Here is a 12,060-nt window from a genome sequence, read left to right as displayed (position 1 = left end):
TTTGCTGCCTGACTGGAGGCATTTTGTGCAGCTTTGACTGACGGCCGGAGTGGGTTCATGTGGAAAAAAAGCTGGAATCCACCTGAAACTGAGGAAGCGCCTTCAGACTAAACACACAAAAGTGATGAAGCTGAAGACGACGTCTTCCCTCCGCTGTGACAGGTCTGAAAGCGCAGAACACGCACAGAAGCGCACTAATGTCAGTGTTTTCCATACGCTTTACTTTGAACTTTTTATTTATTTTTTTTATATTTCATCGACTTCAACCACCAACAAAAATACCAAATAATAACTGTCATATTTTAACCCTTTAAATGCCGTGTTTGTGACGTAAACAAACCATAGTTTGTCCATTTTTCTATTCATTTTTGTTCATTTTCATTTATTATTTCATCATATAAACCTGGTGTGTCCGTCCACTGTCGCTGCTGTGTTTGCTCTTTAAGGGTTCATCCTCCACAGGTGGTTTTGAACAAACACAAAAAATAAAAGGCGATGTTTTTTTTTACAGTGTGAAGTCATTGTCATCTGAAGCCCCGCCCCCTCCCTGAGCAGCAGCAGGAAGTGTGGGCGTCGTTGCAGGTTTGACGCCCAGTGGACGAACTGCACCGACAGCAGACGCCTGTTCAGCCTGTAAGACTCAGCTCAGGGAATACTCAGTGGGGGTTCTAAGAGGACTCTGGTGGGTCTAAGAGGACTCTGGTGGTTCTGTGTGGGCTCTGGTGGTTCTATGTGGACTCTGGTGGTTCTGTGTGGGCTCTGGTGGTTCTATGTGGACTCTGGTGGTTCTGTGTGGGCTCTGGTGGTTCTATGTGGACTCTGGTGGTTCTGTGTGGGCTCTGGTGGTTCTACGTGAACTCTGGTGGTTCTATGTGGTCTGGACTCTGGTGGTTCTATGTGGACTCTGGTGGTTCTAAGATGACTCTGGTGGTTCTATGTGTACTCTGGTGGTTCTATGTGGACTCTGGTGGTTCTATGTGGTCTGGACTCTGGTGGTTCTATGTGGACTCTGGTGGTTCTAAGAGGACTCTGTTGGTTCTATGTGGACTCTGGTGGTTCTATGTGGTCTGGACTCTGGTGGTTCTATGTGGACTCTGGTGGTTCTAAGAGGACTCTGGTGGTTCTATGTGGACTCTGGTGGTTCTATGTGGTCTGGACTCTGGTGGTTCTATGTGGACTCTGGTGGTTCTATGTGGTCTGGACTCTGGTGGTTCTATGTGGACTCTGGTGGTTCTAAGATGACTCTGGTGGTTCTATGTGGTCTGGACTCTGGTGGTTCTATGTGGACTCTGGTGGTTCTAAGAGGACTCTGTTGGTTCTATGTGGACTCTGGTGGTTCTATGTGGTCTGGACTCTGGTGGTTCTATGTGGACTCTGGTGGTTCTAAGATGACTCTGGTGGTTCTGTGTGGACTCTGGTGGTTCTAAGAGGACTCTGGTGGTTCTGTGTGGACTCTGGTGGTTCTATGTGGAACATTCACATCCAGTACTCAGACAACCAGCACAGGCGTCCCCCAGGGCTGTGTGCTCTCCCCACTGCTCTTCTCCCTCTACACTAACGACTGCACCTCAGCTGATCCATCTGTCCAACTCAAACTGAAGTTCGCAGACGACACATACAGACAGGAGGTGGACCAGCTGGTCCTCTGGTGTGGTCAGAACAACCTGGAGCTCAACACGCTCTAAACAGTGGAGATGACTTCAGGAGTACCCCCCCTAAACTGGACCCTATCTCAATCCACGATAACATGGTGACTACTGTGGAAACCTTCAGGTTCTTGGGATCCACCACCTCCCAGGATCTGAAGTGGACTTCCAACATAGTCACTATCACCAACAAAGTCCAGCAGAGGATGGATTTCCTGTGTCAGCTCAGGAAGTTGAACCTGCCCCAGGACCTGCTGATCCAGTTCTACACCGCAGTAATCCAGTCTGTTCTGTGCACGTCCATCACCGTCTGGTTTGGATCAGCCACCAAACAGGACAGGAACAGACTGGAACGGACTATCAGGACTGCACAGAAGACCACTGGTGCTGATCTGCCCACCATCCAGGACTTATACACATCCAGAACCAGGAAACAGGCTGGAAACATGTCTGCAGACCCCCCCACCCCCCCCACCCTGAACACAACCTGTTTGAATGTCTTCCCTCCAGTAGGCGATTCACAACACTGTACGCCAAAACAACCAGACACAAGAACAGTGTTTTCCCCCAGGCCCTGACCATAAAAACTGTGTTTGGACAACAATTAAATAAATAAATAAATAAACACACACTACCGGTCAAACGTTTCAGAACACCCCAATGTTTCCAGTTTGTATTGAAACTGAAGCAGTTCCAGTCTGTTGTCCTGTCAGTCTCCTCTCCTCCTCCTCTATGACCTCCTCTCTTCCTCCTCCTCTCTCTTCTCTCTTCTTTCAGCTGTTGTCCTGTCAGTCTCCTCTCCTCCTCCTCTATGACCTCCTCTCTTCCTCCTCCTCTCTCTTCTCTCTTCTTTCAGCTGTTGTCCTGTCAGTCTCCTCTCCTCCTCCTCTATGACCTCCTCTCTTCCTCCTCCTCTCTCTTCTCTCTTCTTTCAGCTGTTGTCCTGTCAGTCTCCTCTCCTCCTCCTCTATGACCTCCTCTCTTCCTCCTCCTCTCTCTTCTCTCTTCTTTCAGCTGTTGTCCTGTCAGTCTCCTCTCCTCCTCCTCTATGACCTCCTCTCTTCCTCCTCCTCTCTCTTCTCTCTTCTTTCAGCTGTTGTCCTGTCAGTCTCCTCTCCTCCTCCTCTATGACCTCCTCTCTTCCTCCTCCTCTCTCTTCTCTCTTCTTTCAGCTGTTGTCCTGTCAGTCTCCTCTCCTCCTCCTCTATGACCTCCTCTCTTCCTCCTCCTCTCTCTTCTCTCTTCTTTCAGCTGTTGTCCTGTCAGTCTCCTCTCCTCCTCCTCTATGACCTCCTCTCTTCCCTCCTCCTCTCTCTTCTCTCTTCTCTCAGCTGTTGTCCTGTCAGTCTCCTCTCCTCCTCCTCTATGACCTCCTCTCTTCCTCCTCCTCTCTCTTCTCTCTTCTTTCAGCTGTTGTCCTGTCAGTCTCCTCTCCTCCTCCTCTATGACCTCCTCTCTTCCTCCTCCTCTCTCTTCTCTCTTCTCTCAGCTGTTGTTCTGTCAGTCTCCTCTCACTCCAGCTGTTTTCTGTCCTAAACTCTTCTTCTTCTTCTGTTGTGTCTGTGCTTCTTCCAGACCTCTTCTGTCTACATTTCCAGTCCAGTTTCAGTGCCTTTGGATGCTGAAGGAAACTGGACTTCCTGACACCTGGACTTTCTAGAACATTTCTCTGGAGGACACACCTACAGTTTTCCCTCTTCTGATGCTCTGTCTCTCTTCTCTGGTTCATTCCTTTTCCTCTTTTCCATTTTTACAGTACCACACTCCTTTCTTCAGTCCAGTCCTGTTCCAGTCCTGCTCCATGGGTCTGGTACCACAGTGTGTTCTACACTCCTGTTCTGCAGACACAGGGGGTGGAAGGAGTTCACAAACGTGGAACACCTGCAGGAACTGAACCACCAACTTTCCAGACTTGATCAACCTCCACTGCTGCAGAACTGCTTTACGTTATTAACCCATTACTTGTTCACCTTTTTGTATAATTCTGAAATGTACACTGGTTTTTCAGTTTTGTTTAACCTTACCTTTCTTTTTTTTTTTTACCTCTGTCCGTTCACTCTGACCTTTGGACCATTTACAGCTGTTCACTGGACTGGAACTGCTGGAATTTACAGACAAAACTGGAAAAATTGGGGTGTTCTAAAACTTTTGACTGGTAGTGTGTGCTATTATGTTATTTATAGGTTATTATGTTATTTGTGGACATTTCCACTCACAGTATAAAAACTCCAGTTTACACTCTGTCCATATTCCATTGTAAATCCACTGTAAATCTAAACCCAGTGTTGTCTCGGTCTCTACTGGACTGTTTGTCTCTATTGTGTCCAGGTCCACATGTTGTTCTGGGTTCCTGTTGGAACTGGATGTTGTGAGCGATGTAAAAACTGAAGCCAAACTCCTTGTATGTGTTCACATACTTGGCCCATAAGGCTGGTTCTGATTCTGGTTCTATGTGGACTGGACTCTGGTGGTTCTATGTGGACTCTGGTCTTACCGCGGTAGGGGTCGGACTGGTTCAGGTCCGGTGATGTGGCCGACTGGACCGGGAGCTGAGGAACCGACACCTGACCCGCCATCGAGTGTCCACTGCGAAGCCCGCCCACACCGCCGCTGTCCTCTCTGTGGGAGCCCACCTGTAAACAAACAAACAAATAAACAAACAAACAGACAAATAAACAAACAAACAGACAGAGCAGGTCAGTGTGAGGAAGCAGCTGCTCAGTTTCAGTCAAAATGAAACAAACATGTCACGTCTTTAGTTTCAGTTTCATCAACTCCATGGGTTTGACTGGAGAATCAATGTTGTCGGTGTTTCCACAGTAACTTCAGAGCCTCTGAACGTCCAAATATGGTCATATCTGAAGACCGAGATGAAGAACTGTATTTTACACCAATTATTGAAATGGATTGATAGGATTAGTGGATCAGAACTTTTAGATGCTTTTGGTTTCAAGTGGTTGTTTGGGTCTTTGAGGGTTCAGATCTGTTCATTTCTCTCTTCTCTTTTCTAGTTTTCTCTTCTCTTTTCTAGTTTTCTCTTCTCTTTTCTAGTACTTCTGTTTCCTTTTATATTTGTGCTGCTGTAGTTCCATGTGCGTCCTGTTGGGGACACCCTCTGTCTGTACAACCCCCTGTAGAAGCCTCTCCATCTGCTGCCTGTTTTCCCAGTGTACCCAGAGTTCCCAGTGTACCCGGAGTTCCCAGTGTACCCAGAGCTCCCAGTGTACCCAGAGTTCCCAGTGTTCCCAGAGTTCCCAGTGTTCCCAGAGTTCCCAGAGCTCCCAGTGTTCCCAGTCCAGGTCCACATGTGCATGTCTAACATGCATATTTACATTTCTTTTTACGTGGTCGTGTCTTCATGTGTGTTGTCGGGGAAACGTGGGTGTGTTCACATGTGTGTGGCAGCATCCATCTGTCACACACACAGACACACACTCACACACACACACACACACACACACCAACACACACCAAAGCACAACAACTGACAATTATCTTAATGCCCATATGTTTAATTGTGGGATTTCTAATTCCCAGAATGCCGAGCAGCTTCCAGCAGAGACACACTGTGTGTGTGTGTCTGTGTGTGTGTGTGTGTGTGTATGTGTGTGTGTTTTGTGCGATGCTTCCTGTGTTTTTCTTTCTTTCTGTTTCTCCTTACATTCTGGTTTGAAACTGAAGCACTGATGCAGATTCAACACATTCAACTGATTCAACACATTCAACTGATTCAACACATTCAGCTGATTCAACACATTCAGCTGATTCAACTCATTCAACTGATTCAACACATTCAACTAATTCAACTGATTCAAGTGATTCAACACATTCAACTGATTCAACTCATTCAACTGATTCAACACATTCAACTGATTCAACACCTTCAACTGATTCAACACATTCAAATAATTCAACTGATTCAAGTGATTCAACACATTCAAGTGATTCAACACATTCAACTGATTCAACACATTCAACTGATTCAACACATTCAGCTGATTCAACACATTCAACTGATTCAACACCTTCAACTGATTCAACACATTCAAATAATTCAACTGATTCAACACATTCAAGTGATTCAACACATTCAAGTGATTCAACACATTCAACTGATTCAACACATTCAGCTGATTCAACACATTCAGCTGATTCAACACATTCAACTGATTCAACACCTTCAACTGATTCAACACATTCAAATAATTCAACTGATTCAAGTGATTCAACACATTCAAGTGATTCAACACATTCAACTGATTCAACACATTCAGCTGATTCAACACATTCAACTGATTCAACACCTTCAACTGATTCAACACATTCAAATAATTCAACTGATTCAAGTGATTCAACACATTCAAGTGATTCAACACATTCAACTGATTCAACACATTCAGCTGATTCAACACATTCAGCTGATTCAACACATTCAGCTGATTCAACAGTGACACATCTGATGTGACCACATCAACATTCACGTCCGCCTTCACACATTCACTCACAGTTGAAAATTCAGCCCAAAATCGACTGTTTTCACCTTGAAAACACTTTTCACAACTGGGACGTGGTGCATTCAGGTCACCTCAGAAATCAGATTACTGATGTCTTATGATGAGTTCAAATACATCTAAAAAAAAACTGGAGCTGTCAACTTTACAGATGTTTTAGTCCTGTCTCTGTCATATTTTTTTTTAATATTTAGAAGTGCATTTTAAGTGGATTTTAACCCTTTTTTTTTTTTTTTTTTTTTTACACATATTTTGTCTGACATGTAATTGATTGTAAATTTTTGTGTTGCTACACTTGTCTGTGTTTAAGTATTACATTTTTATTTTATTTTTAATTACATTGTTTACATTGTTACCTTTTAGGGTGAATATTTAACGTGTCCAGTTACTGCAGATGAAAAATACACATTATTCTAATTCTGCATTTACGGCAACGTCCCAGTTAAATAAACCAATAAAAAATAAAATAAAAAAAGGCAAAACAGAGAAGTGCATCTTTTACAGCTGTCATCACTGACTGTGAAAATGACCTTTAACCCCAAACACATAAATCAACACGAGCAGAAACAACCCCCTGGTTTGAACGTTTCAACATTAAAATGAAAAAAACATTTAAGACGATAAAAGACAGAACTGGTCCCAAAGTTCACGATTTCACCGACTGTTCAACGGAAGAATGTACGAACAAAGTTACACGACAATGACGACAAACTACATAAATAAGGCATAAATAATGTGAAGTTAATCCATTTTAAAGCAACTTGTTTTTCATAAAAGAAACCAGGTACTTAAAATATAAGAGTTTTATTTGATGGTTATTAAAGGTTTTAGTCATTTATCTGCATCATGTCAAATATTTTTATTGTTTTTCTTGCTGTATTCAACAGCAAAATGAGTATTCAACAATGTTATTTATTTATTTATTTTTAAATATGAACTAGATTCAAATTAATCTTAAAATTCTAAATTTTAAAGGTTGAATACTTAGCTGCAGTGAGAAAAATTAGTTTTAGCTCAAAATAATACGTTAATATTTCAGTTTCATAAATTTTCAAATTCTTTTTCACCAATAGATCAAAAATAATCAGCTCTTTGGAACTGATGAATAACTTAAGTTGTATTTCATTCTCCAAGTTAAAAAAAAGTTGTTAATCACAAAATTTTGGTAATTTTTTCAATGGATTTTAATTAAACAAATAAAGCGGTGCGTCATCAGTCAATGGCTTTAGTCACATATCAAGTAACAAAAAAAAAAACCTGAACGCCTTTGGTTTTAACTTCATAAATGTGACGTTTTTCTTCCATTTCAAGTCATATTTGAGGTTCATAATTTATGCAAATCAGTGGAATTTTTGACAAATGATTTTGAGCAGATTAATGTCTAATGAAAATAAATGGTTTTGGTTCGATCTTCATCCACTGACTTGATTAAACCAGTGGATAATCAATTAACAGATTCTGTCATTTGTCATGTTGACGGTAATTGGTTCTAAAATTATTTTAATTATTAAAGTATTAGTTTCTTGTTACATGTGACGAAACTGAAGTAGAAAAAATAGAAAAAGTAGAAAAAAAAAATCTATACCTCAGATTCAAAATCTTGGGCTGAGAGAAAATGTCAAAGGTGTTTAATGACATTTGAAACCAGGAGAATGAATGAAGGAATGGTCAGAATAACCAGAGAATAAAGGAAATAATTAAAGTAAACAAGTATCAGGTTTAATAAGTGATGGAGGATTTTCATGAGTTTGTGCAACTTATGGTTTGTTTCTTGTCATGTGATGAAAACTGGAGGATGGTTCAGTAAGAAAGGCGTTTTAAACACAAAAGGAGGAGGAGGACGAAGTCCGAGCATGTGTTCAGTGGAAGTTTCCAGACAAACAGCGTCTTAAACGTAAGCATCTGTTAAAGGAGTGTAGATAAAGGAGTGTAGGTTAAAGGAGTGTAGGTTAAAGGAGTACAGGTTAAAGGAGTGTAGGTTAAAGGAGTGCAGGTTAAAGGAGTGTAGGTTAAAGGAGTGCAGGTTAAAGGAGTGTAGGTTAAAGGAGTGTAAGTTAAAGGAGTGCAGGTTAAAGGAGTGCAGGTTAAAGGAGTGTAGGTTAAAGGAGTACAGGTTAAAGGAGTGCAGGTTAAAGGAGTGCAGGTTAAAGGAGTGTAGGTTAAAGGAGTGTAGGTTAAAGGAGTGTAGGTTAAAGGAGTGCAGGTTAAAGGAGTGTAGGTTAAAGGAGTGTAGATAAAGGAGTGTAGGTTAAAGGAGTGTAGGTTAAAGGAGTACAGGTTAAAGGAGTGCAGGTTAAAGGAGTACAGGTTAAAGGAGTGCAGGTTAAAGGAGTGTAGGTTAAAGGAGTGCAGGTTAAAGGAGTGTAGGTTAAAGGAGTGCAGGTTAAAGGAGTGTAGGTTAAAGGAGTGTAGATAAAGGAGTGTAGGTTAAAGGAGTGTAGGTTAAAGGAGTGCAGGTTAAAGGAGTGCAGGTTAAAGGAGTACAGGTTAAAGGAGTGAAGGTTAAAGGAGTGTAGGTTAAAGGAGTGTAGGTTAAAGGAGTGCAGGTTAAAGGAGTGAAGATTAAAGGAGTGAAGGTTAAAGGAGTGTAGGTTAAAGGAGTGAAGGTTAAAGGAGGGTAGGTTAAAGGACTACAGGTTAAAGGAGTGTAGGTTAAAGGAGTGCAGGTTAAAGGAGTGTAGGTTAAAGGAGTGTAGGTTAAAGGAGTGCAGGTTAAAGGAGTGTAGGTTAAAGGAGTGTAGGTTAAAGGAGGGTAGGTTAAAGGAGTGCAGGTTAAAGGAGTGTAGGTTAAAGGAGTGCAGGTTAAAGGAGTGTAGGTTAAAGGAGTGCAGGTTAAAGGAGTGTAGGTTAAAGGAGTGTAGGTTAAAGGAGGGTAGGTTAAAGGAGTGCAGGTTAAAGGAGTGTAGGTTAAAGGAGTGTAGGTTAAAGGAGGGTAGGTTAAAGGAGTGCAGGTTAAAGGTGTTAGAGGTTAAAGGAGTACAGGTTAAAGGAGTGCAGGTTAAAGGAGTGCAGGTTAAAGGAGTGCAGGTTAAAGGAGTGTAGGTTAAAGGAGGGTAGGTTAAAGGAGTGCAGGTTAAAGGTGTTAGAGGTTAAAGGAGTGCAGGTTAAAGGAGTGCAGGTTAAAGGAGTGCAGGTTAAAGGAGTGCAGGTTAAAGGAGTGTAGGTTAAAGGAGTGTAGGTTAAAGGAGTGCAGGTTAAAGGAGTGTAAGTTAAAGGAGTGCAGGTTAAAGGAGTGCAGGTTAAAGGAGTGCAGGTTAAAGGAGTGTAGGTTAAAGGAGTGTAGGTTAAAGGAGTGCAGGTTAAAGGAGTGCAGGTTAAAGGAGTGCAGGTTAAAGGAGTGCAGGTTAAAGGAGTGTAGGTTAAAGGAGTGCAGGTTAAAGGTGTTAGAGGTTAAAGGAGTGCAGGTTAAAGGAGTGCAGGTTAAAGGAGTGCAGGTTAAAGGAGTGCAGGTTAAAGGAGTGTAGGTTAAAGGAGGGTAGGTTAAAGGAGTGCAGGTTAAAGGAGTGTAGGTTAAAGGAGTGTAGGTTAAAGGAGTGCAGGTTAAAGGAGTGTAAGTTAAAGGAGTGCAGGTTAAAGGAGTGCAGGTTAAAGGAGTGCAGGTTAAAGGAGTGCAGGTTAAAGGAGTGCAGGTTAAAGGAGTGTAGGTTAAAGGAGTACAGGTTAAAGGAGTGCAGGTTAAAGGTGTCCAGGTTAAAGGTGTTTGAGGTTAAAGGTGCGTCAGAGCAGTGAATAAACAGGTGAATTAATGATGGCAGTGGCAGGTTCCCATCAGTGTTGGACTCATTTATTTATGTGTGTGGGCGCTGTTCTCCATCTGTGATGAAGTAAATTAAGGAAGAGAAAAGGAAGGAAGGCTGTTGAAATATAAAAGGACTCCATTAAAAATGTACACAGCCCTCGCTCACTCTTTCTTTCTCTTTCTCTCTCTCTCTCTCCTCTGTGCTGCCATCTTACATTTGGGAGCGAAGGAGACGATGAAAGGAGTAAAAGGATGAGAGGGAGGATGGATGGATGGATGGATGGGGTGGAGGCGGGGCTTGGTGACCTCACCATCAGTTGTTTCTAAACCATTTTATTGACACTTGTTTGTTTTTTTTTTTTACTAAACTCACTTCGTTCCTCTAATAAAGTTGAAAACAGACGCTGTTTTAGATTTTTTCATCATTTTACAGGTTTTTATCTGCACTATTAGAGCTGATGAAGGTCATGTGATGCAGCGTCCAAAGCTCACAACCATTAGAAAAAAAAAAAAAAACTGGAGTAAAACAGCGCCTTATTTAGTTTTAAACTGTCGCCTACAATTCAGCTCAGGGACGATTTGGTCCGTGGTGTGTTCAAGGACACTGTGACGTCTGAGCTCCAGCGTTGACAAATCAAACACGACAAACACAAGGATGTTGTAAAAAGAAAAAAAAAGAAGAATGAATTCTTTTCCTGCCTTTAAAAGTTTCTGTGGAGCCGCCAGCTATCCAAACTCAGATGTCAGACTGTCCTTGAACACACCGCAGAACAGAAAAGACCTTTTCCACGTGACAAATGACAAAACTCAAACTGCTGTGAGGACTCACATTGTTGGGGCGTTCAAGGACCCTCCGACATTGGACGACTGGTTGATAGACAGACACAGAAAATCCAGTTCCCATGATGCTTTGCACTTTCTGGTTTTCTGACCTCACACACATGTAGCTACGACGACGTATTAGGCCACATCGGAAAAATAAAAACACTGGTCACTACAAGAATAAAGACACAATATTTAGAGAATAAAGTCACAGTTTAAAAAAACCCTCATAATTTAATGAAAATGTCGTACTTTTACGAGATTAAATTCACAATATTTTGAAAATAAATTAGCAATAGTGTGTTGAAAAGTCATCATTTAGAAACTGTCAGTTCCTCCTCCACTAAAGAGGAAATTTGCTCCAAATCTGTTCGGTTCTTACGACAAAACAGACCCAAATGTGTGCGCAAGGTCTTCAAAGTCCTTCGACTTATGCTAATGTGTTGATGGTGGGTGGGGCTAATAGTCTCAGTATTTGGTGGGTGGGGCTAATAGGTTCAGTATTTGGTGGGTGGGGCTAATAGTCTCAGTATTTGGTGGGTGGGGCTAATAGTCTCAGTATTTGGCCTTTGTGCGTAAACTCCAAATGAAAGTAGAACCTCACAGAATGTTTCAAGTTCTGCATTATGCGAGATATATGTGGGGACAACTTTATTTTAGTAAATTATGATATTATTTCCTCCTGTTTTTAAATTATGACACTCTCATAATATTATGACTTTATTCTCATAAAATTACAGGTTTTATCTCCATATTTTATGACTTCATTCTCGTAGTGACAGTGTTTTTATTTTTCCGACCTGGCCTAATACGCTGTTGTCGAAAAATGACTGAACTCAATGAGGTTTTACAGTTTGAACTGAAGACACAATAAAAGTGAAAACACTGAATAATAAAAGTGTGAACAGCTCTTTCTGTTTGTAGAAACTTTACGTCTGTATCATATAAAACATTTTACTGAAGGAAAATAAAGAAGGAATCCACAAAGAGGCAGAAAGAAAGGAGTCCATGCTGAGGAACTGTGTGTGTGTGTGTGTGTGTGTGTGTGTGTGTGTGTGTGTGTGTGTGTGTATGTGTGTGCATCTGTGTGTGTCTGTGTGTGCTGATTAATCAGATAGAAGTAGTCGAGTATTTTCTTCTTTTCTGGTCCTGCTCGTCGCTGTCGTCCTCATAACCAGTGTCAGAATCTGTCTGAGCTGCAGTGAAAACTAAAATAAACTGTGTCATTTCTCCAACTCTGGAATATTTCAGCCTGCGTTCGTCCCATTCTGGCAATTTCCCTTTGTCTTATTTGATTATCGTCGCAGCGCAAAGAACACACACACATGAAAGAGTGTGTGAG

At 41.8% G+C, this 12,060-nt stretch overlaps 1 protein-coding gene across 2 annotated transcripts in view; it reads right to left on the bottom strand.

Moving 5' to 3' along the window:
• Window positions 1-12,060, bottom strand: part of LOC115416349 (transcription factor 4-like) — a 42,618-nt gene that overhangs the window by 8,631 nt on the left and 21,927 nt on the right. For both annotated transcript variants that reach the window (XM_030130094.1, XM_030130093.1), the window contains exon 8: window positions 4,141-4,279. In XM_030130094.1, coding sequence (XP_029985954.1) covers window positions 4,141-4,279 — 139 coding nt within the window. The remainder of the gene's footprint in view (window positions 1-4,140; window positions 4,280-12,060) is intronic.

The sequence above is a fragment of the Sphaeramia orbicularis genome, unplaced genomic scaffold (assembly GCF_902148855.1).
Source record: "Sphaeramia orbicularis unplaced genomic scaffold, fSphaOr1.1, whole genome shotgun sequence".
Classification (NCBI taxonomy): Eukaryota; Metazoa; Chordata; class Actinopteri; order Kurtiformes; family Apogonidae; genus Sphaeramia; species Sphaeramia orbicularis.
This window is presented reverse-complemented; position numbering and strand designations above follow the sequence as displayed.